General features: G+C 34.3%; 1 protein-coding gene across 8 annotated transcripts in view; it reads left to right on the top strand.

The window, feature by feature from the left end:
* CEP170 (centrosomal protein 170) overlaps nt 1-23,462 on the top strand; it is a 108,196-nt gene extending 84,734 nt beyond the window's left edge. For 4 of the 8 annotated variants that reach the window (XM_032184582.1, XM_032184585.1, XM_032184579.1 and 1 more), the window contains 7 exons: nt 4,783-5,017; nt 9,246-9,423; nt 10,849-11,016; nt 11,291-11,379; nt 16,413-16,506; nt 18,756-18,807; nt 21,613-23,462. In XM_032184582.1, the coding sequence (XP_032040473.1) occupies nt 4,783-5,017; nt 9,246-9,423; nt 10,849-11,016; nt 11,291-11,379; nt 16,413-16,506; nt 18,756-18,807; nt 21,613-21,899 (1,103 nt within the window). In that variant the 3' untranslated portion in view covers nt 21,900-23,462. The other 4 variants (XM_032184584.1, XM_032184583.1, XM_032184581.1 and 1 more) reach the window with 4 other exon arrangements.
* Nucleotides 23,463-25,056: the final 1,594 nt, after the last annotated feature.

Raw genomic sequence — 25,056 nt, 5'->3', positions numbered from 1 at the left:
TAGCTTTTTACCAACAGGAATATTAAGTCAACTTAAGTAAAAATGAGGTGATTCTATCTAAGTCATCTCTCATATTAAATGGATATCTATAATTGGTGATCTCTTGCTCTTTGAATCGTCAAAGATTGTCCGTATTTAGAGGCAGTCCACAATCTAAGAAAAATAAAATAAAATTACAATAGCTTCCTTACTTGCAGTGCTGAGTGTTGCCACTGAGATTATATATTTTACTTTGCTGCTTCCCCTTCAGAGTTGATTTAAAGGTCTGCAATAGATACGTTTCCTGCAGCCCTTTTGTTGCTTGTATATTGTAAATGTACCTTTTTAGGATTCTTAGCAGTGTTTTCTCCCAGACAGGTATCCTTTTGTTGTGTTATTTATTAGCTTAATAGAAATTTCTGAAGAGATACAAATGAGGTGTTCACTGAACTATATAGTTGAATCTGTTGCAATATGATGACAGTTGTCTACAAAGATACAGAAAAAAAATGAAAAAAAAAAGCTAAGCATCAGATAAACACTCAATCTTTCCCTCTAAGATACTATTGGAAAAATAACATTTTTTCACTTTTAGTCTGTTTTAAATTGATTTGTGCAGCCTGAAAGCTGGCAACGTTAGGCCAGGGAAGAGTGTCGTTTAAGACTGCTCATATCTTTACGAATTAACACGAGTTCATATCCTGATATTGCTGATTTCTGAAAAGGCAAACCCCAGATGTTACTTGCTACTTTGCTTTTTTTTTATTGTAGTTGTTTTTGTTTTTTTTTTCACAAAACTGTATGGATTTTGAGGTTTATGTACTACTGCACGTTTCCTAAATGGGTTCTCAGATTGAGATGGTTTACTTCTTCTGTTAGTGGATTGCTCTTAGCTTTCTCTTTCCTTGAGTGTTCATTTCACTGCATTACACTGTTTACTGTGGCTTGTATAAAATATGCTGCTTTCCAAAAAAAACAAACAAAAAAAAAAAAAAAAAAAAAAAAGCAACTTCTCATGAGCTATCCCAACACAGTAAGATAGACATTATAAAAATACAAATAAAAAAATACTGGTTTGAAAAATTTGTAGTAGGAATAGCTCCTGTTATTAAATGAATTGATCAGTTTGATCAGTTTACTCCCCAAATCAGGGAGTAGCATGTAGACCTTTTAAATACTTCAGATACATCTGAATTGCTAAAGAAGTATAAAATTTTCTTATATAAGCCACTACTCAGTGTGTCTCCATTTTTCCTTTAGCATCTTAAAAATGATGCTAATAACTACCCAAAAGCTCAAGTTATTAGTTATGCTTTATAATAACACTATATAATAACACTTTATCCCTATTTAAAACGTCTTTGAATAGGATGTACTATTCTCTTGCATTATATAAAACTGTACTACAGCAGAAGCTTTTGGATTCAAAGCATCCAGTTCCTCAACTTAATTTTGTTTCTAGAAATGTCAACAATTCACTTAAATTGCCACACTCCTGGAAATGACTAATGAAGTGCCTGATAAAAGTACTTCAGAATATTTGAACTTGTTTTCCTTTGCGCAGATTTAATCAAGACATAACTGTGATGTATTTTCTTGTCTCCCTGGACCTAGATAGACTGTAAAATGGATGGTCATTACCAGTAAATTAGTTTCTTTTTCTTTTACCAGAGGATCAGTTGTGATTGAGGTGTTAAGGTTGTTCCATGGGCCTTCTCATCAGTGCAGTTAGCATTACAACATTTTAGATCACTAAGCATTGGCAGCAGAATCACGCTTTTAACTCCAATCTACCAAAGAGGAAATTATTTCTGCATTTCACAAATCTTTTTCAATGTTCAGACATACATGCCTGTAGAAGGAGGGCAGAAAAATGACCTACATTGATTGGATATTTTTATTGCCTTCTACTTCATGTGGATGAATTGAAACATAATAGCATTAAAATTGTCAGAGCTGTGAGCAAGTCCATAATTTCAAGAATCTATTTGAAGCTTTGGTAGGCTAAAGCATTGCTGTTCTCTTTTAAATGAAAGGGCAAGCAGATAAGTGGAATGTCTTGGATGGGAATTATCAGCATTAAAGTGATTATCAGGGTGTTTCCATGGCAGGAGGCTTGATAACTGGCAACGCTGCAAAAAAGCTGTGAAGCAGAATTAGTAATTCTATAGTACATGCAATGAAAGATTTAATCAAAGCACTAAATTGACAAAAAATAGTGATCAATAAAACTGAGAACACTGAAGAACTTTTTCCACAATTGTGGAGGAAAATTGCAGATGATGTTAGAATAGTATAAAAAAATAAATAAAAGTTTTACAAAAAAAAACGTTGGGAAAAAGAGCAATGAATACAGGCCCAGTGTTAAGAGTACCAAGCTGCAATCATAAAATTCTGCATTATGTCAAAGCAACGAGACCTTGTTCAGCAACTAGTTGTATATAGCAGCTCTGCTGGCTTGCTGACCTAGTTGTCATTGCAAATAATCAGCAGATAGGTTAATCAAAGATGTTGAGGTATCCCTGAAGTAAAACAAAGGTTTCAAGTATGGAAAGAAAACAACCCTTATTAACTGACCTTTAGCCTTATTGCAAGTATTGAGCACTGAATCTCAGGATCTTTAACACAGATGATTCCTGAGAATGCATCAGTGAGAGTAGAGTATTTTGTAAGGGTTATGCTTAACAATTCTTTCCCTAAGTCTTAAAAGTAAGATTATGGTGTCCAAGTTGCTAAATTTGCCAGCTTAAAGTATTATCAATACATTGTGCTTTTCACGCAGTAGTCACCAATTTAGATTTGCCTACTGGTAGGCCTACAATAACTTTTCCTCCATGTTAATAAGAAACCTTTTGATCATACAGAAATAAGCATTTTAAGGTACTAACATATAAAAAAAAATATGGTACTACGTAGACAATTGTTATTGATGTTGTTTCAGTTGGATAGTATCTCTGATATGTTTAAGCTTTCGCAAAATTCTTTATTTGTGAGTGTGTAATTTAAGACTCTTTTCCTAAAAAGTGTGGGGTCAATGCTGTGTGAAAAAGGAATTAATACTAATCTCATAAACAGATTTTATTTAAGCAAATGATTCTAATTTGAATGTTTTAATACAAATTAACATGATAAAACACTATTTTGTACACAGAGAAACCCAAGCTTCTCCCAGACCCAGATCCTGATGTTGAAACTTACAGTGGTAGAGTACTAGAAATCAAATCTGTTTCTGATATTTCTGATAATTTCACTTCTCATTCAATCTTTAGTTTTTAAATGTATGACTACATATGCTCATTGTACAGTGCTGAGTTGCTGGACTACCTCACTTGAGAGATTTTAAGATAAAATTTGCATTTATTTTCATACGTTTAATTCAAACCAGAACAAAGCATTTAAAGAAAAATTAATAATGAAATTTGGGCCCAACTCATAAAACTCTTTGGCCTTCAGTCACACGTTGCTTGCATGCTACTGGTGGGGAAATGTGCTTTTTCTGCTTATGTACTATTTCCCTTATAAAAACGAGCTTGAAACCCCCTAAAACGAATACAATAAGTAACTGGAGAGGCATTTTTCTTTTCTTCAGAAAGTTAGAATATTAAAAAAAAAAAAAAAAAAAAAAAAAAAAAAAAAGTAGAACTGGATACAATTTGAAGACTGCATTTAAACCTGAAAAAATTCTGCAAGCATGTTTGTGTTTTTGGATGGATTATTTACATGAGGGAAGGGATGTAAGCTTATACACCAATGTCATATTTTACACACTATAGACTTTAAAAGCACTGCACAAATCTTTTATCAATTAAAAATTACTTTCAGTATTTGTTACCTAAATTCATTGATACTTCATCTGTAATCTTTTGATGGTTCGGGAGTAGTCATTATTACTTCTTACATTTTTCTTTCATATACTAGAGCCAATATGCATTGCTTAAATCTACTACTTTTAAATTACCAGAATGAGATCGCACACTTTTAAAAATGTCTACAGTAATTGCAGAGCCTCATAAATGTCAGTGAGTTTAGGGGATTAAATCCCCTGCAAGAATTTAGCAGGTTGCAGTGATGAGCACTCATTTAACGTTCAGTGATCTCTCTTCCTGCTTGGATTGCTCAAGGACAGTATATCTGATACACATTTTCTAGACTTGACTAATTTATAAGGGGAAGAGAGCCTCCTACTTAATTTCAGTACTCTTATACTTCAGTCTGTCTTCAGCAACATGGCTGTATATGCTTTGTGCTTCATGTGAGAAAATACACTTTTTGCTCTAAGGCTGTTGTTTTTCTAGATGTGATGCTGGTTTTTTGTGGCACAGTATTATTGGTTTTCTTTCTAGGCTAAATTGCGTCTTCTGTGATTTTTATGCTTTCCTTACGTAAGCATGCATTCTAGGCTTGGTGCCAGCTCAGTCCTTCCTTCATGTCTTTTCAGTTTTTGTGTATCACTTAAACTATAAATGAAACTTGGGGAAAAAATCTGCAGAAAAAGTGCAACCTGACTATATACTTAAATGTTAATGAATTGGGCCCTTTTTTTGATACAGTTCACTTCAGCTCTTATACAGTTACTGGCTTTTACATCTTATTTCACTCATCATTATACAAAGAGCATCCGTTTTATGTTTTATTAATCAATATTATTTAACCTTTCTTTTTAAGATGTAGTAAATAAACCTTTTGTGAGGTATCTGGGGATTGATAATGAATAGTTGTGTATTTTTGTGATGTTACTGAAATATTTTTTTTTCTTATAAAAGATGCAATAATAATTCTTTTTTAATAATTAAACTAATTTAGTAAGTGCAAGATGGAGGCGCTTTCCTACAGATTATGCTTCCACCTCAGAAGATGAATTTGGATCAAACCGTAATTCCCCTAAACATACCCGTCTACGTACCTCTCCAGCCCTGAAAACCACACGACTGCAGAGCACTGGGACAGCAACTCAAAGTAGCAATACATTCAAGCACAGAATAAAAGAACAGGAAGATTACATTCGTGACTGGACTGCTCATCGAGAAGAAATAGCAAGGTTGGTTTTCAAGGAGCACCACTAAAATTACAAAGATTTGTATCCAACCAGTTGTATGGGTACATATATGGGAGAATGTGTGAGCTGATGGATTTTCTGTATCGCTCTTAGTTTTCATTCACTGCCTTAATGGGTAAATTTGAATTCTGACAAGAGACTGACAGAACACCCATGTTACCTGATGATGGTCATTTCTGAATTAGGATAGCTAGATCCCAGAATACAAACTTCTGGTTGCGTTACTGGGACTTCCAGAGGTACTTTGTGTGGAACTCTCGGTTGCTAATGGTGTATTTCTTGAGGCTGAAGTATATCGGATTTTATACTGCCTTTACAATGACAGTGAGGTAAAATTTCATTTTGGTACCTGTGCCTCTCAGAGAGAGGAAGGGATTTGGGCAATGTGAGAGACCATGTTCTTGCTTTAATGTTTAGTCTGTCTGGACGTTATTTCATGTTAGATATTTTCTGGCTTAAATCATATACACTCATCAAAAAGTAATTTCTTCTGAGACCCTGAGATTAGTGTAGCAATTTCTTCATTATTGCTAATAGCACTGTGCTTCACGTTAACCACGTAAAAGGCAATCACTTCTACATCCTGGTAACCTATTATTCCTGTGTCGTGCAATAACCAGGCAATGAAAACTTCAAATAGCTTGCACAACATAAATAAAACTACATAAGTATTTAAATGTCATTTAAAACTTAAATGCCAGTGTTCAAGTTTTGAACCTTTTCACAGAACTTAATTAGGGAGCGTAATCAAGAAATGTGTTTTCTTTTTAAAATTTATCTTAGTGTGGTCTTACAGCTGGTGAATCACTGTGCTTTGCTTAGTGTAATTTAGTTTTGCCTCTTCTTGGTAATATTTTTCAACGTATACTTTTTCTAGTGTACTGTGTGCAAAGAGAAAATACTTAAGGCAGACTTGATAAGTCATGAGTATCACTATGAAATTAAGTTTATTAATCAATTTAATTCAAGAATATGAAAAAGATGTGATTAAAATCAGAAATATGTAAAGCTTAGAGACTTCAAATGTACTATTTCCTTATTGTAGCTTAGTTGATACTGTACCCTTAACACAGATTGAAGACAGGTATTTAACATCATAAATATATATGCTCTATGTATTTGTGCACATGTGCACATTTATACACATACATTGTTTGCACAACTATAAAAATATTCGATTCCTACCAAATTCTGTGAGTCTTAGTTGAATAGCTGATCAAATTGGGGAGCGATAAAATTAAGTATTACTTAAAATAAATGTGTAGTTGAAAGTAGAGGTTGTGTGACAAACATTTAATTTCTTCTGTGTTACCATCATGCTGTATTTAAATTGGTCTTCAAAGATTGATGTTTTGCAGTTTTCACAGACTCTAAAATTTACAGATGTTAATAAAACTGAGAATTTGAAAGAGATATTTAAAAATAATGGAATAGCCAAATCTGGTCTAAAACGTTTTGGCTTGGGTTGAATATACAATAATATGAGCTTCACATATATTTTGTATAATGGTTTCAAAGTATCATTGCAAAATTAATTGACTCAGTTTATGACATAGTAGACTAAGCATAGAAATGTTTTCAGTAATCCATGAGTAAAGAATTACGACAGATTTCTTGGAAGCATTCCTATTTTATTGTAATTTTTGGAACACCACAGCTGTTTTTTCAATACAGGTAAATAAGAGTTAGAGTTCAAGGTTGTTCAAAAAGATCATGCTCTCCCTATTCCAAGCCAAGTGTTCCCACATTTTTCCTTGTGTTAGATGAAGCAACTGTGTAGTTGTGGGGAAGAGTCTGTTCACAGAGCAAATCTGGAAGCATTTCCTTGGGTGGGTGGAGGGGCTTGGGAATTTGAGGTTTGTTTTGGTTTTGTCTCCCTGAATCCATTTGCCTTCTGTAATTGCTAGGACTGATGCAATGGAAGCAGTAGAAATCTGCAAGACAACCTACCATTACAACAGAGTAAATAGTGTGTACATAAATCAGGGAAATAGGCTTAGTCTTTATACAAAACATACTCCTTATATTTAAGCCATACTTTTTCTTTCTATAAGTTAATGCAGAATGATTTGATAATTGAGCAAGCCCAACTCTGAGTTGTTTCGTTTTTCATAATGCTTTTGATTTAGCACTCTATATTGTTTCTGTACAGAAAATTACAGAGCACTGGCTATAGCTTACTATCACAATGAAACTGATTCCAGATTTTGTTCACATGGCTGGTGTTTGACTGTGGTGATTGTGTAACAAATTGCTTGTCATACATGTTAGAATTGTTCAATATGGTATCTTTAGAATTCATTTGAATTCAGTTGGATGTGGACATCTGACATTTTTCTGTAATTTTGATTGCTTGGTAAGAATTCAGCAGAAGTGTCTGTTGCATGTCAAAGCATTGGTGATTTCTGTAAAGAGTTGTCCTAGTTGATTTATACTACTTTTGGTTTTAGTGTTTAATGACATTTGTCTTCTGGGGGATTTACTGATAATAGCAATTTCCTCCTTATTTTCTCCACAATAATTCATTACGTGCCAAATTTTGTCCCAGAGATTCAAAAGTGATTATTAGCTACAACTACCTGTTTATGAAAAAAGTGATGTGGTTGTGTGAAGCGATGGAAGCAGGTGTTCTAGTAGCTCTTCTACTTGGAACAGTAGCTCAAGCCTTGGAGTTATAATGGTGTACATATGTAAGCACCTGAAACAAATTAAAATTGGATCAAAAATTGTAATAATTAGGTTAAATTAATGTAGAAATAATTACCACATCTTAATTTATAAAACTGATCAATTGACTTGATTTGTACTTTTGTGTCCCAGTCTTTCATAGCCTGAATTCAGAAATACTGTCTTTTATGTCATAGGTAATTGTCACATATTCTCTGCCAGCCTTATTCCAATTATATATACATTTATGACACAATCTTGCACTTTGTCATGAATTGCTGATCATTAGCCACAAAATCCAGTGTTGCCATTTGGCTGGGAATATCTCTAATTATTTCTGCTTTTCTGGTTTTAAGACTGAGTGAGTAGAACTATCTCAAAATCAATGGTGTCCATTTGTTCAGACTTGAAGCCAATTTCAAAAAATAAATAAATAAATAAAAGACAGCAAAACTCACCCTTAAGCACTGGCCAGCATCACGTGCATCCCTGTTGCATGCAGCTCCTTCCACTTAAATGGCGACTGCTGCTATTTCACAGCATCCTTGGTGGTGCAGAGTCAGCACTGCTGACTTCTGTGCCTTTGCTCCTCTTAGACAGAGGTATGAGCGGGGATCACTTGGGCTGCTCTGAATTCTAGGTCTTCTGAACTGTCTGCTTGAAGCTGGAGATTCAGGGTGCCATAGTTATTGGGAGGCTCTTAGCTTCTGCTTTGGGTTGCTTTTTGTTTTTTCTATCGGTCTTTTGGGGTGTTCTGGGGAGGAGAGGCACAAGCAGAGCTAGGCAAGCTCCTTTGCTTTGCTTCCATGCTGCTGAGCAGAATACAGAGCAGGGCTATTTTGTGATGTGGTGGATCAGAAGAAAGGAAAAGGCAACTGCAGAGGAAGGCTGCAGCAGCAGTTTGGAGAACTTCAAACAGTAATTAGTTACAGGAATCTTCAGCTGAGAAGCTGGATATATTTGTATTGCTCTATCATATCCAAGCATGTTCTGTTTTTCCAACTGGCAAGCTTGTCTTGATTTGACGATTTAGGATATTGGTCTGGAATTTCAGGCATGTAAGCAGCTTGATGTGAGCAAGTTGCAAGGCTGCTGGGTAATCACAGGTCCTGAAGAAAGTTCTTTGTAAATAGGTTAACTGAGATATAAATTAAAGGTATTCTGTGCATTTCAGATTTACTGCATTCACATGAGTCATCTTTGCAGTAGTTTCACAGTATTTCTCTTGAATCATATGTTGTACATAACTGTGTGTGTGTTGCACACTTCTTTGCCTGGGAATCCCAGGAAAAAAAACAAGGATGCTCTGTCTCTTGAGATTGCCTTCTATCATCTTCCTCTATAAACGCATATTATTAAAAGCTTCAGTTAAGAATTTGCTTTTGTGATTCCATGAATAGACTTTCTATTCAGAGGGGCATGCACATTTTCATAGCACAGTTACCATCAAAAGCTGGAACTTAAAAGCTGAAAGGCTGCAGGTTGGACTCTACTGCTCCAGTAGTATTTCTAGGGAAGAAAGTAACGCTGTCTTTATTACTAGGATCAGTCAAGATCTGGCTCTCATCGCACGGGAAATCAACGATGTAGCAGGAGAGATAGATTCAGTGACTTCATCAGGCACTGCCCCCAGTACCACAGTAAGCACTGCTGCCACCACCCCTGGCTCTGCCATAGACACTAGAGAAGAGGTAGGAGATCTTCATGGAGAAATGCATAAGGTTCTTTCTTTTCTTTATTTCTTTTGCTTTTAGCATTTTGCATAGCCTTTTTAGTTATTTCCACCCAACCTGTACGCATGATCTGTTCTCTTTTGATTTAAAGTTCTTTTGCGTTCTGATAAATTACCCAGAAATGATTCTGTTAACACGGATTGTAAAAAATATCACCCAAATGCATCCTATCTGTCTGTCTCTTTTTTTCCACAAAGCATAGGACCTAGATGGTTATTTGTTTCTTGCTTAACCGTAGCCTTAGATATTGAATATTATCTAAGTGCATTTAAAGATACTAGAGATACTAGTGTGTATGCAGGGATATATATATATATGTATATGTTTAATACTTTGTATAGTAATTAAAAACAAAAAAAGCCCCTCTTTTCACAGGTGACGTTAAAGTTTCTTCTTCTGAACATTTAAATGCTTAGGCACCATCAGCTAACAATAACTTCATATTTTCTCTCCTAATAACATTGTCAAAAACTGCCTTGAAATAAGTTTACCCTGTGATTGATTCTATTAGTTCTAATTTTCTTTGACTATCTCTGGTGTGCTTTTGTTTGAATACATGTATATTGACTAACTTGTTCTAGTAACCATCACAGTTCTAATGCCAGTAATTTGAACTGAAATCATCACTTTCTACCATATTACAGTTCATCCTAATAAGTTATAAATGTTTACTGCATTTTTTTTCTTCATAGTACTCCTTTCAAAATGTGTTTATTCATTTTTGTGTATGTTAAGTTTGGCTAATGCATCAGTCGACTTTTACTAGTAAAATACTGTCATTTTCTGTGGAAAAAAAGATATAAACAGTGACGAGAAACCTATGAGTTGTGTACTTAGAAAAATTATAATTACACCCACATAGATTTTATTTTTAATTCTTATGGACTCATGGCTAAACTTCAGCAAGGAAAGTGCTCATTTTCTCAAATCCAGCTAGACTGCTCGGACTATTATGCTACTGTTTATCTTGTTCTTTAAAAAAAATGCTGTACAATGTGTACATACTACTGCAGGTGGCAGTATGTCCTCTAAGTAGGTATAGGTGCTTCTGTAATACTACAATTAATTGGGAAAAAAAAATCTAAATTTGCTTGTACTGTACTTAATTTCACAGATATATTGCATTAGTTAAAGGCCAAACCAGTTTATAGGTAACTGTCATGTTACCTGTCTGTAAGCAAAATTTCTGTGGGCTGGTCGTGTAGTTACCACGTATGTCTGCTGTTTTGAAAAACGGCATTCATTTTTACAAAGTATCATTACATTGGCAATCCCTCAGTTTATACTACAAAAGACAACAGAATGATTTTTATTTGATAGACTTCTTGTAATCTGTTTCAAAAGGAAAAAAAAGATTTGTCTCACTTCACCATTAGTTGGTTTCATAAACTGTATTTTTCTTTTATTCTCCAGTTGGTTGACCGAGTATTTGATGAAAGTCTCAATTTTAGAAAAATCCCTCCACTAGTGCATGCCAAACCACCAGAGGGGAATGGTCGGCCTAATGATGCTAGACCTCAGCTACCAGATATCACGGATCCCCCAACGATTACCAGAAGGAGGACTTGGAGCAGAGATGAAGTGAGTACACAACAAGTTTCTCTGTAGTAATAGGTCTATTTTAATTTTTCACAATTGTCTCTCTGCTTAGTATTCTACACTATCCTTTCATTCCTACCTGTATCAGGTAGCATTAATCCCAGAAAACATTCTTTGTGTGTTATTTAATTTGCAAAATGTTCTAATATGATTGTGTAGGATACTAATTAGAACACCAGTGTGTTTTTTTAAAGGTAAAAAGGTAATTGAAAATATATGGAATTGTTTGTTTAATCTTACTTAAAACTTATTTCAGGTTATGGGGGACAGTCTGCTGTTATCCTCAGTCTTCCAGTTTTCTCGCAAGATAAGACAATCCATAGACAAAACAGCTGGCAAAATCAGGTAGTTTTTTTTGTTTTTTAATTGTTGTTATTGAAAATGTTCTGCTCTCATCGACATTACTAGTAGGAGACGTGTATTATTCAGATACAGCAAAAGTGTTTGGTAGCAACTAATGCTTTAAAAAAGCAATGTTAGTTATGTTGTGTTTTTTTTTTTTTTTTTTTTCTCTGTAGTGTTCAATAAGATTTGGAATTAATATTTTTTCCATTATTGCTTGTGTGTGTTACACATTATATGAAGTTAAATATCAGTAAAATTTGCATGGACAGAGTAATATTTATCATATTTCCAGCCAAAGTGCTGTTTCAAAGCATGAAAATGCTGTGCAAAATCTACATTACCTCTATGCAAGTCTAATAGAACTCTCTTTCTTAAAAGATAAGCTTAAAGTGTGCTAAACTGCGTACTTGCCAAGCTGATGTAAGGATCAACCATTTTAGGAAGAAAAACAATTGGAGAGAGGAGAGCAGTTTCAGTAAACCCTTCTGAAAAAGAATTTGCTCTGGAGACAATAACTAAAATAACAGATGATGACATCTGTTATTTTTAATTGAAAACTCCTGCTTAGATAGTTAGATTCCTGCCAAAAATGTCATAGTAGCTAGCAGAAAGTACAGACATGTCAAAAATGATAACTTGTTTCTCTAGCAACAGCTGCTTTTAACTTGAATGAGTGAGCGTACAACCATTTGGTGACCACTTTATTTGACAAGAGGAAATACAAATTCTAAATAAAAAGTTCAGGGTTGTATAATTCACATGTCCTTCTTCATGTCTTTGTGCAGTTAATCATTTAAAAATAGCATAAATAAAAGAAAAAGTAAGTCACTTGGCTGAACTTCATGTATAATTTTTTTTAATGTGAGAAAATATTAGGTTTGTAATTGATTTGTTTGTCTAGTAAGTGTCCCATACTGAAATCTTGGATGGATGACCAAATCACAAATTAAATTCATCATAGGGTGATGTAACAACTAAAAGCAGCAAAATACTAGCATATTTGAATGTTGTATTCCCATGGGACTATGGAAAAAGACTTGATCATATAAAGCAAGAAAAAAATCAATATAAATCAGTAAAAACTGTAGATTATCTGCCATTTCTAGTATTACTGTTTCTAGTAGGAAGAATATAAATAAGAATCAAGTCTTTAAAACAGTCCATTCTTATTATATCTGTTTTATTTTTGTGTGTCTGTTCTATTGTTACTGGTGGTTATAGGTAACATTTGTGAGTATGTTATTTCTGCTATCTCAGAACATGTTCCCACACTGACATTTGTCTTGCTTCTTGTTCCAATTTACCATTTGCAGGCTACAGGATTATAATAATGGAATACACTGTTCGCTGCCTTTCCCTTCTTGGTTTCCCCAGATACATGATTTCATGTATCATTATTTATTAAAATATCCTTAAGCAAAAGACATAAATATCTATTGCTATATAAATTTCAGATACCAGTGAATTTGTGAAATGCAGATTTACAATATAGTTACCCTCAAAACCTGTGTCAAATTAACAGAGTTCAACTTTATTACGCAGAATTTATTACAAATTGTGTAGAAATTCATAACTTATTCAAGTTTAATTTACCTATGAGTGCACCATATCATTTACTTTACCAATTGATCCCAACAAGTAAGCAAAGAAACATGTACAAAGAGATACATAAGTGTGAGTGTTCTTTGAAAGTCTTTCTAAAAAGCATTCAAAATACTGCAAACAGAAACATTGCAAAAATATTACATGAATTTTTGCTTTGAGCATAATTCTCTGGGGAAATACAGTGACATCCATGAGGAACTCTGCTTACCAATATATTTTTTTTCCTTTTAAAGCTGCATCATCGGAACAAGAATCTTACTTATTGACTGACTTTTTTATGGTAGGCTTGTAGGATGTTATGAATCTTAAAATGCCTCAAACACAGTAGATAGTAGATGCTCTATTCTTTTTGTTGTGCTGATTTTTCTTGATGATTTGAAGCTTGTGATCTGTAAATATTTTGCTAGGACAGTTGTAGTTTTTTAACACAAAAAACTGTGAGTTCAGTACAGTGAATTAAAACAAATTTATGTATACAAATGCATTCTGAGAAAAACAGGTATAATATTCTTACATTTTTCTGCTAAGTTTTCTGAGCTTAATGGGTATGTCATATTACATTATAATTAATGCAACAATTATTTGATCATGTATGAAACTATAAGCATAAGCATACATGTAAATATTGTACATACATTTAAAAAGAGAGGCATTACATTTTTCAATAAAAATATATTGGAGAACTTTTATCAATATGTAATTCTTGAGCATAATTCCCAGAACTGTGATCCAAACTTCCTTTTCCTGCTACTCAGAATGGATTTGAATAATATGACATTAATCATAATGTCATTGGTATTTTGAATTAGAAAAACACAATAGTTTTAGAATTGTTTTTAGAGAACATACAAGGGAGCAAAGAGCTATGTACATAAACAAAACTAAGGTAAATTCTGTAGTAAGTTCAACAAACTCCTGTCCTTCCATTCATTTCACTGGAGCTAAGCCAGTTAAAATTTCTGTCCACAACAGATACAATGAAAATCAGTCAGGATTTGTCAAGCAAACAGTTGTGTGTTCTTCCAGAGTACTTGACCCTGAAAGAAGATGAGAAAGTTTTATAGGCACCAGTGAGCTTGATTATGTTTTTAAGTCCTCCTTCAAATTTCATTCTTCACCAATGTAAGCTTCTTTCACAAGAGCATAGACAGTATAGTGCAATTACAAATTCCACCTAATAAAAAAAAATAAATTACATCCCTCCTGAGTTCATATGGTCAAAGATGTGCTTCCTGTAAACATAAACATTCTTCTTTCTGTAATATTGTAGTTGCAGAAGCTAGCTTTACTAAAAAGACCAGTATCACTTCAGCTAAAATACTATTATCATAAATATTTTCAGTCATTTTCAACAAGATGATCTATTGGAAATTAAAATGAGCAGAAATCAGTCGTGAAAATAAATAAATCGGAGGGGAAAAATAAATGTGTATCTTTTTGGCTTGACAATTTTTTTTTTCCCTATTTCATCAGATCTGCCATTTTTGTTTCCTACTTTAGAGATAATGTTCAGAGTTCTACTGAGTTCTGTCATCATTCCTACCTTCTATTAAGAAATAGGATTGAGAGAAGCTTCTGATGCTGTATTCTTTGGCTAAATCCTCTCAGAGTTAGCCAAGGTGTTTGTTTTTTTCCAGGTCATAGCATGTTGTTCAGCTTGAACCAGGTTCAAGTGCTCAATTCTTTCCTTTCACCAAACCCTCTGTATATTTGCATTTTTCTTCAGAATAAGGTCATAGCTTGGGTGTTGCTAATATACTTATATTCATTGGTGTGTGTAATCAGGTTCTTACCCACTGGTGTACACCAAACGACATTGTAATTAAAAATTCTGTAGCACTCTTGCTTGGTATTCTGTAACCAATTCTTTGCTTAAGAATTACTGTGGTGGCTTCACAGGAAGCAGATACACAGCTTGTTTGCTTTTCTGTCTTTGTATGTTGTAATGCGTTTGCAGGAATTTTCAGAGGTTATGGAGGGAAGAGGTAAGTACACTTTGTAGTGACAACACATACTGGTTTTTATATGTGCTGTACAATAAGAATGCAGTACTATTGGCTTGACTTGCAGCAGGCAAGTACTTGTTCAGTCAGGCAAAATCTAGGCAAAGCAATCAGCTCAGTGTAGGCACCACTCATCAGTTCCTGAAGTTGTTTGTCTATCCTCCAAAGTGCAACAAAAGAAAAACAAGGACTGAGCACAACCAAAAAAGAAAGGTTAGATTTGCAACAAAAAGTCTGGGAAAAGGCAAGAGCAGAAGGAAGAAATATTGCAAAAAGGAAATAGGATTCCTCAAATAATATCAAAAACAAATTGGCCAGTCCAATTTATAGTGGAAATAATATCATTTTTAAATTACTTTTTCCATTTTTCCTATTGTTTTAAATAACTTCTGAAGTGTAAATTTTTCAAATTGTAAAAAAAAAAAAAAAAAAAAAAAAAAATTAAAAACATCATCTCTAAAGGAGAATAAGGGTGAAAGCAGGTCTGTTTTACTGAAGGTTAAAGTCTAAAGTTAAGTCTAAAATATCATTAGTGTTTGCTGCAGTTGCATTTCCAGCTAGAGTTAGTATTTAATTATAGCAATTAAAGAAGCAGATTTAGAATATACTCCACTAATGTCATCGTGGTGTCACTTAGGGAAAAATAAAAATAATAATAATAATAAAAAAAAAAAACAGATCCTTAAATATACACGGATTCCTTGTTTTCAGTTGTGTAAATATGGCCAATTTAAATTATGTTTATAATACAGCAATGTTATCACAGCAGGAAAGCAAAACAGTAAAATCAAACAAACAAAAAAAAACACCTGGGGATCTCATAACATGCTTTAGGATTTTACAAATAAAAGAAGTGACTTCTTTAAACAAGTAACTTTTGTATTGCTAAACTATGTGTATGCAATTTGTGCATTGAGAGTTTTCATGCATTAGAAAAACAGTATCTTCTGTGTAACATATTTTTAATTTCCAAAAGTGTTCTTTCTTTAAATTAATATAAAGTACAAATGTAGAAGTTGAATTTATTTACCAGTGTTAATGTTTTTCATATATTTTGCCGTTGTCATTAAATGCAACATTAACAGGAAATTCTCTGACTACTACAAAGTAGTTTGAAAAATAAAATAAAATTGTCTCAGTGCTGGCAGAAAGAATCAACTATGCCTTTTCAACACCATAAGCAAGTATTTAGCTACACTGCTGCTATTTTAATGTAAATACAAATGATGTTGCTGAAACTCTGTATGCTACCCTACAAATTCAAACTTTGTGGTTCAATTCAGTCAGTTTTTAATATTTTCAGATTTTGTTTTTATTCGGGGTTCCATAGGCTGCTTTCTCGGACTGTGTATCTAATCTTTAAGTTTTAGTTTGTTTACCTTTTGTCTACTTTAAACATACTATTCTTGCGTTTCTTTGTTCTAGAATATTATTTAAGGACCAAGACAGAAATTGGGAAGAAATTGAAAACAAGTTGCGAGCGGAAAGTGAAGTTCCTATTGTGAAAACATCAAGCATGGTATGAATGCGTATCTTTTCTGGGATAGAATGAATGTCTCTGTTGTATATTTTCTAAATAATAAGTAGAAGAACGTGCTATATTCAATTATGTTGCAAACAGAATACCTGAAAAGGATACAAACTGTTTATAGACTTAACTGATCACTATTATTTAACAGAAGGTAACCATCAGTTTGAATGGTGGATGCTTTCAAATAACTTGTTTTACAATTTCAAGACTACTTTACCTACTGATTAATCATATTTATGAGAATGAGTCGTATTTATGAGAAATAGTTATATTTTGATATATGGGAAGGAAAAGAATCTGTAGGCATATTGTAATAAAAACACTCTTCAAATCTAATCATTTTAATTTTATGCTGAAATGACAACTCCAAGATACCAACCACAGCTCTGTTTAAATTGTACAGTCTTCTACCCCTGCATAATTAGAAATATTTCATGACTAGACTGTGTGACAGTGTGAGGGAATGGAGCACAAGGGTTTTTTCCTGGTATACTTGTCCTCTGCTTCTAAACACAGAGCATAGGGTTTGAAAAACATTTCTGCATGTGAGAGCAAGTGGAGAGCCTGTATTACCCTGACTGCTGGAGTATTGTGTTGCTAAAAAATTAACTTCTGGAGGCAGCTTTCTTTTCTAAGGGAAAGGCTGGGAGAGGAAACTCCTCTTCATGTCCTTCATCCTGGACTGATACAGAAACAAAATATCCTCATAGTTCCTTTGGTCTTGAACTGGCTAGTACTTCTCTGCTATATCATTACAAGTTCTTTTGGTATAATATGCATCCAGATTGATTTTTCCTGAAAATATTAGAAACTTGGCCTGTAATTTCTACAGAATGTTGGGGGGTTTTGTTTGTTTTCAAAGTTTAATTAATCAAGGTTACTCATGGAAATGTGTAATTTCAGAAACATGATAGTATAATTGATAATGATCCTATCTATAGATATATATAGATATCTATAGAAAATAGATAATGATCCTATCTATATACAGAATAATAACAAAGTTTAATATTTTACATTCTAAATGCCATTAATGTGTGTTTTTTAAGGCTTTCATGAAAAAGCACTATTTTTTGTATATTTTGCTCAGCACTTTATAATTCTTTCTTCCAATGCTTTAAAGCATCTCACAGTGTTTGAAAGTGGTTTTTTTGTTTGTTTGTTTGTTTGTTTGTTTTGGTCTATGCACTTATTTTCAAGTTTCTGCTTAGTTTTCAGAGCGAAGTATCGTTCAAACACATACTAAAGTGGTGCTTTTTTTTTTTTTTTTTTAACCACAGAATGTTATGAAAAGATAGCAGAGGACAGTTGTAGCTGATGTTTGCTTTGACCTTGGGACATATATGTCCAGGTCAGATGTGGAATTTGCTTATAGATAATGGCTTTGTAAAATCCAAGATACAATTTCTTGGCCAGCCACAAAAATTCACATCAAATTAGTTAGGGCAGAAATCCTTCAATAGGTTTCTGAAATTGAGCACCTTTGAAAATTATCTGCTTATAAAGATCGCTGATAGCTTTCCTTAGCAATCAGATTAGCAGTATTCTTCAGTGCAGGATCCTGCAGCAGTAGGGTTTACATATTCATAATCCAAACTGTGGTGCATTTAATAATTGTTGTGTTCCTGACTGCACAGCTGTGGCTATGTCTGTGTTAGCAAGCAGTGCAGGGCAGAGGCACTGTAAAGGCAAATGAGTGCTGAAGGCCCAGCGCCAATGCAGTGCAGGCCCTCACAAGAGCAGGGCCCAGTGGTTGAAGGTAAAATCCTAATGTAGTCATCTTACTGCCTGTTCTGACTCGCATCTGAGCAAGGTTATGAATCAGCTTGTCTACCCCGTTGATACTGGGTTTATATGTTGACTTTCCTTTGAAGGTTTGCTTTCACTTTGCCTTGTTTCTACACAATTGGGATGCCTATCAGTCAGTGCTTGAGAAAAATTAGTGTGGGCAATTAAGCAAGGGACAAAATGAGGCTTTGTTGATTTGGTTATTGGCCAGTCAGGAAGAATACTTCATTTCCAAGAGGGCCACAGTAGTCCGTCCTGAAGCACCTAGGGCCCATGGTGTAAATGGCACAGCCCCACCCAGCGAGTATTCTTGATGCAAGGAGGGACAACACAAACACCATATTGCAAAATCTGGAGAGAGGGGTTATTTGCTACTGATACATAGTTTGGATGTATTTTTCCTTACTGAAACATGTCCTTGATCATTTGAATATTTGATTCTTTCCTAGGAAATATCATCGATCTTACAAGAACTGAAACGAGTTGAGAAACAGTTGCAAGGTAGAGATCCTTTTTTACTTTTCTTTCTAATCATTGTCTGCTTCCAAATTCTTATATAGAGATTTATTTTATTTTATTTATTTATTTATTTTGTATCAGAAATAGTGTGGCCAACAAGACCAGGGAAGTGATTGTCCCACTGTACGTGGCTTTGGTGAGGCCTCACTTCAAATATTGTGTTCAGTTTGGGCCCCTCACTACAAGAAGGACACCAAGGTGCTTTGGATCATGTCGAAAGAAGGGCAATGAAGCTGCTAAAGGGTCTAGAAAACAAGGCGTATGAGGAGCAGCTGAAGGAACTGGGGTTGTTTAGTCTGGAGAAAGGGAGGCTCAGGGGAGGCCTTACCTCTTTCTACAACTAGAGAAGGTTGTAGCAGGGTGGGGGTCAGTCTCTTCTCCCAAGATAGGACAAGAGGAAATGACCTAAAGTTGTATTAGGGGAGGTTTAGGGTGGTTATTAGGAAAAATTTCCTCACTGAAAGGGTTGTGAGGCATTAGAAATTAGAATAGGCTGCCCAGGGGAAGTGAGTGAGTCACCATCCCTGGAGGCATTCAGAAGATGGGTAGATGTGGTGCTTAAGGACATGGGTTAGTGGTAGACTTGGCAGAGCTATGTTAACAGTTGAATGTGATTATCTTAGAGGTCTTTTTCAACTTAAATGATTCTGTTGTTTTTTTTTTTAATATATATATGAAACAAATAAAAATGTCACATCTTATTTAAAATATGATCACAGTATGTTACATAATTTAATACCATGTAATTACTGGCATATCTGGTAAATATACATCACCGAATTGTATTAAAACAGAACAGTGATATATTTTTTATGTGGGTGAGAAAAGGCTCAATTTACAATGAAATAGTCCAGAGAATCCCAGAAGAATTACTTGTGAAACTTCCTTAATATAAATATTTCTGTGTGAAAATTTGGAAGACTAGGAGACAGCATACCCTACTGAGATTAGGCTTTATAAAATAGTTTTTGCACATCAGTAATACCCTCATGTTAGAACAATTCAGTATAAGTACTACTCTGGGACTATAATCTATAGGAGATCAAAAAAAAAAAAAAAAAAAAAAAGTCATTTATCTGACACCATAAAATGAAAATTTAGGATCAGTTTTTGACATCTTCCCTTCACACTACTAGGTCTTTTCACTGTAGTTGCAGCATCCACAGACTATGAAATAGAACAGTTATTTCTTTGCTTCTTTGCTTTTTCACATGCAGACTTAACCTACATGTTTAAATGGGGGGGAGGGGAAAGAGCATTGGCAAGGTCTGTTATTTAGACATATATTCCATTTATCAAAATCAGCTAACAGCCGCATATATTTTAAAATTGAGACAATTCTCTCTTTTAACAAATGACAGGACACAAGGGAACAGCACAAAGTGGTGCCAGGGGAGGTTCAGGCTGGTCGTTAGGAAAATTTCCTTTGCAATGCGAGTGGTCGAACACTGGAAGAGACTTCCTAGTGAGTTGGTTGATGGCCCATGTCTGTCAGTGTTCAAGAGGCATTTGGACAATGCCCTCAACTGTTGCCTGAATGCTTTAACTTTTGGTTAGTCCCTTAGTGGTCAGGCAGTTGGACTCGATGATCTTTGTAGGTCTCTTCTGACTCAACTATTCTTATTCTAAAAAGAGCTTACAGTTATGTGTTGTTTATACTTAGATCATTGCTTTACTTGGAGGAGTCAAATGAATTGATTGTCCTTGTTCATGTATAATCATAATTGTATTATCTTTGTTTTAAATTTCCTTTTTTTTTTCAATTCAGATTTAATCCTCCATTAATATGTATGTGTGTTTTGTGTTTTGTTTGTTTGTTTTTTGTTTTTGTTTTTTGTTTTTTTTAAAGAATATTTCAGGGGAAATCATTAGTAACGTTTATTGGCAAATTAATATTTGTTTCATGCTAGTTTTCAATAAAATGTTAATTTGTTACAAATTATGTTATGTTCAGATTACATAACAAAGAAATAAGCCCAGAAAAAGAGACCAAATTTCTTCGTGTATGCAGTGGTATTCAAATGTATGTTAATTTAGTTTTGGAATAGAACAGAGAAAGATTCTGTTAAATATGACACGTATTAATAGTTCAGCAAAATAAACATGTACTGGATGCTTTCAGTTTGCCCTCACTATCTGGAGGGAGAGGGACAATAAATCCATCATTATGTATAAAAGGATAAGTGATGGCTTTTTTTGTACAAATTTCATTCAGTTGTGGAATTAGCAGCTGTGGATACTTGGGCATGGGGAGGGATGCAACATACTGCGCTTATAAGATTAAAGAAACAGTTCCTTAAACATGACTAAAAATCCCATCTTTCTTTTAAGTCCCCATAAGCTAGTTGGAGACTGTTAAATCATCTCTTCCCACCCCCACATCAGGCAGTGTTTAATTTGTGCAATTCCCTTTCATCTGCAATTTTAATAAATGTAAATGCTTTTAAACATATGTATCATATACAACATATATGTTGTATATACCATTATATTGCAGTGGTCAACATATATAAAAACTTCCTGTCTGTTATCATAAAAATAGAAGTGTGAGAATAGGATTTTACATCTCTAATTAGATTCCGAATAGTTGAGAGATAACTTCGGTTATTGATCCTGTTGGGATTGTTTGTAGGCTTTTACTCTAGTCAGAGATGTTAATATGTGAACAGAATAAAAAGTATGGAGATACAAATAAGCTGTTTTCATTAGTGCAGAAAATAATGTTTTTCATGTTGTTTTTTTTTTTTTTTTTTCCCCTATCCCTTTCATCTTTTCTTGATTGCTTAGCAATTAATGCTATGATTGACCCTGATGGTACCTTGGATGCTCTGAGCAATTTGGGATTTGCCAGCCCCATCTTACCAGCTCAGCCGAAGCAGAAGTCCAGTCCTATTTCTCAAAACACCCGTCCTCAAGTGCAGCCAAACTGCCAGCCTGAAGCACGGGCTCCTCGACCCACTGCTGTTCCTGTTGCAGCTGAATTTGAGACCACTGAGTCTGAGTCGGATTTCAGCATACATTTCAATAGGTTTAATCCAGATGGTGAAGAAGAAGATGCCACTCTGCGTGAATGACATCTCAGTGTTGATAAAAATACCGTTCACGTGGAATGTTTTGAAATAATGGAAAGATTATAATATTGGTTTTATAACTAAAAAATAAAAAAAGGCTTGGTCAAACAGTAATTGTTTTATTAAACCAGTTTTCTTTAACTGTGATGCTTTGATTGTCACACAAATCCTTTTCAAATCATAAAGACATGCATAGATACCAGTGTAGGAAAGCAGATTGTGGCAGGTTTGCCCTTTATGGTTGTGTGCTTTGCAAAAGAATTACTATATCAGCAGTTTTCCCTTAACAGATTTATTTCTTTTTAAAAGCCATGCGAGCAGTCTAACATTTAATGTTACTGAAACCCCAAATCTCTTTGCCAAGCTGCTCTATTTAATGGACTTCCTCCTCTAAAGTTTGTACAAAACTGTTGAACAGTTACATTTGATCCTGAATTAGATGATTTATATAGGAAGCATTATCTTTGACTACAATGACACATTACTGCAAAAGGTAAGACAGATTTCAGAAAACATTCATTCTTGTGTGCTGAGAATCTCAAACAGTTCTGTGATTTATATAACCTTGTTGCTGCGTAAATTGTCTTGGGGTTTACAAAGTTCACATATTATGTTTGCACTAAGATTTGCTGGGAGTGGTAGTTGAACATATCGATATCATTAAACAGCAAACAGTGTTTTGGTGTACATAGAAAACTGATAATACTGTACTTGCATTAACATTGCAGTGTTTTAATTTACTTTCTGAAAGGACTATTTGGCACTTTTTGATCTTCAAATGTCTTTTTGATGTTAATAAAAGTAGAAGTATTTCATATTCCTGTCCAAATGTTTGTTGAAACTAGGAAACAAATTTAAACATACAGCAATGTGGGACATTTTAAAGCATATTGAGGCAAATGGGCTCTCACCAATTCAAATGCAACATAAGCTTATGAAAGAAATTACTGTTCCTTGGAATGATCATGAGATGTAAAATTTTCTTTAGGGACTTGAAATAGAGTTGTCATAATTTGCTTGATCAATAGATGCACTCCCAAGCAAATGATTTTAATTTGTTTCTGTATATTTTCCCATAGTCTTGCTAGTAAAGCTGTCTCTGTCTTACATGTTTAAAAGGATTCTGGAAGAAGACTGCTAACACAGACATTTTGCTTAAACCACTGAAAAGCAAGTCTATTTAAAGTTTCCTATATAAGCCTATTTTCCTTATAAGGTGTCCCAGTAACTTAACATTTGGAAATAATAATAAAAATAAAAGTAAATTACTTTGTATTTCCAGAACACTGTAATTTGGAGGAATGTTATTTCTGTTAAATGTAACTAATAGACTGGAATTTTCCTATGTTTGCATCAGTCTCTATATATTAAGGTTAAAGATACAGTTTTGCAGCTTTTATGAAATGGTCTTTAATATCAGCAATAATCCTATATGACATTTGTTTAAAAAATCTACTTTCTGTACACTTTTAAATTGTACAGGCTTTCAGAAATCAGTAAAAGTTGGACCAGTTAATAAAAACACAAAAACTTTTTTTGTAGAGATGTAAAAACAAAACCACTAATCTGTTGTATAATGGATTTCATATTTTCTTTAAAAAAAAAAATAAAAGCAAACAGCCTTCATGTATGACTCAATATGCTCTACTCCAGCTAACTGTGGAAGCCTGAACTACACTAGTTTACAGGGCTACATGAAAAGTTTTAGAAGGTGCAGAAGGGCAAAAACAAATTGAAACTAGAGCTAGGTATTGAAAACAGAGTGTACCAAACCATCGCCATAATTCCTTCTTTTGTTTAATGCTTGAAAACATTTTTTCTGCAGACTCAAATGGGAAGTAGGAGATGGCTAGGAAGGACTAAAGGAAGGATTAAAGGTGCAGGCTCTTCATGCAAGATTCTGTTTGTGTTCCTTCAGGCGTTTATACCTTTATGTTCTGTAATAAGCATTTTGCATTACTATGTTCTTATTTTATATGAACATGTTCTCCTTATTTATTTTTGTTACATTTATTATGTATGTTATTTTGTTATATGCATTTACAACTCCATTTTTAAATAAAGTGTTTCTGGAACTTTACAAGCGTGTGAGTATGTAATTCAGGGCTGGGAAGTTCACACAATCCTCCTGCATTCCACCTTCCCTGTACTGAAATAGGAAATGGCATTCTTCATAAATACCTTCTTTACTGAAAAGGATGTAGCATTGCCACCACTGCATCATTTATTCTGTGCTGACACTACTGGCTTGCTTTCCTATACTTGGGTTTGTTACAACATTTGAATTGATTTTTGTGTGCAAAACTAAAGGCAAAAATAGTCCAGTATGCTAGTCACCAAATAGTGACTGTTTCCCCCTTTATGTAGTGAAAATAAGTGAGCTTTATTGCACCTGCCAGGTGCTATATCAAATTGTTTCCAGACTGCTTTCCTTGTGCTTCATATATTGGAAAACTTTATTGAACATTCTGGTTTGGCTCCAGGTTGGTGCCTGTTTTTCTTTTGTCCCAGCTTGGATTTTGCACAAACTTTCCTGCAAGATACTGCATTTCCTCCTCTGTAGATAGTTTCATGCAAGAGCAGAACTGAGTTTAGTATTAAATTTCAACAATTCTTTCCCAGCTTGCACGTTTCAGCATTAATGAACTTATCTCAGGGCTGATGTTAGCACCTGACGTAGAATCACAGACTTAGGTATGTTGGAAAGGACTCTTCAGATCATCAAACCCAGCCATCAGCCTAGCACTTCCAAGTCCACTCTTAAACCGTGTCCCTAAGCTCTGCATCCATCTCTGCATCCATGCATCTCTTAAATACCTCCAGGGCATACTGAGCTTAGAAGAGGTGATAAGTTTCAGCCTACCTGAGCGGGTTGGTTCATTGCTGTAAGCACCATTTGCCAGCTGGAGTTTCTGGGAATGTGTTTGTAGGCTCCTGAGCAGATGTTTGAGAATCTGAACTTCCAACCTTGGCCAATTTAAGTACTTTTCAAATCTTAAAGTGGCATTAACATAAAAACTCATTTCCTTTTTAGCGGTGAAATGGTTTTATTTATAAAATATATGTTTTTTTATGCAGCCGTAAGAAAACTGTTCAACAAATCATGTCTTTGTCCCCTAATGCTCCAGCACACGATCCAGCACACAACCTCAATTACAGG

This window comes from Aythya fuligula, chromosome 3, assembly GCF_009819795.1.
Source record: "Aythya fuligula isolate bAytFul2 chromosome 3, bAytFul2.pri, whole genome shotgun sequence".
Classification (NCBI taxonomy): Eukaryota; Metazoa; Chordata; class Aves; order Anseriformes; family Anatidae; genus Aythya; species Aythya fuligula.
Note: the sequence above shows the minus strand (reverse complement) of the source record. Positions and strands in the feature narration are given on the sequence as shown.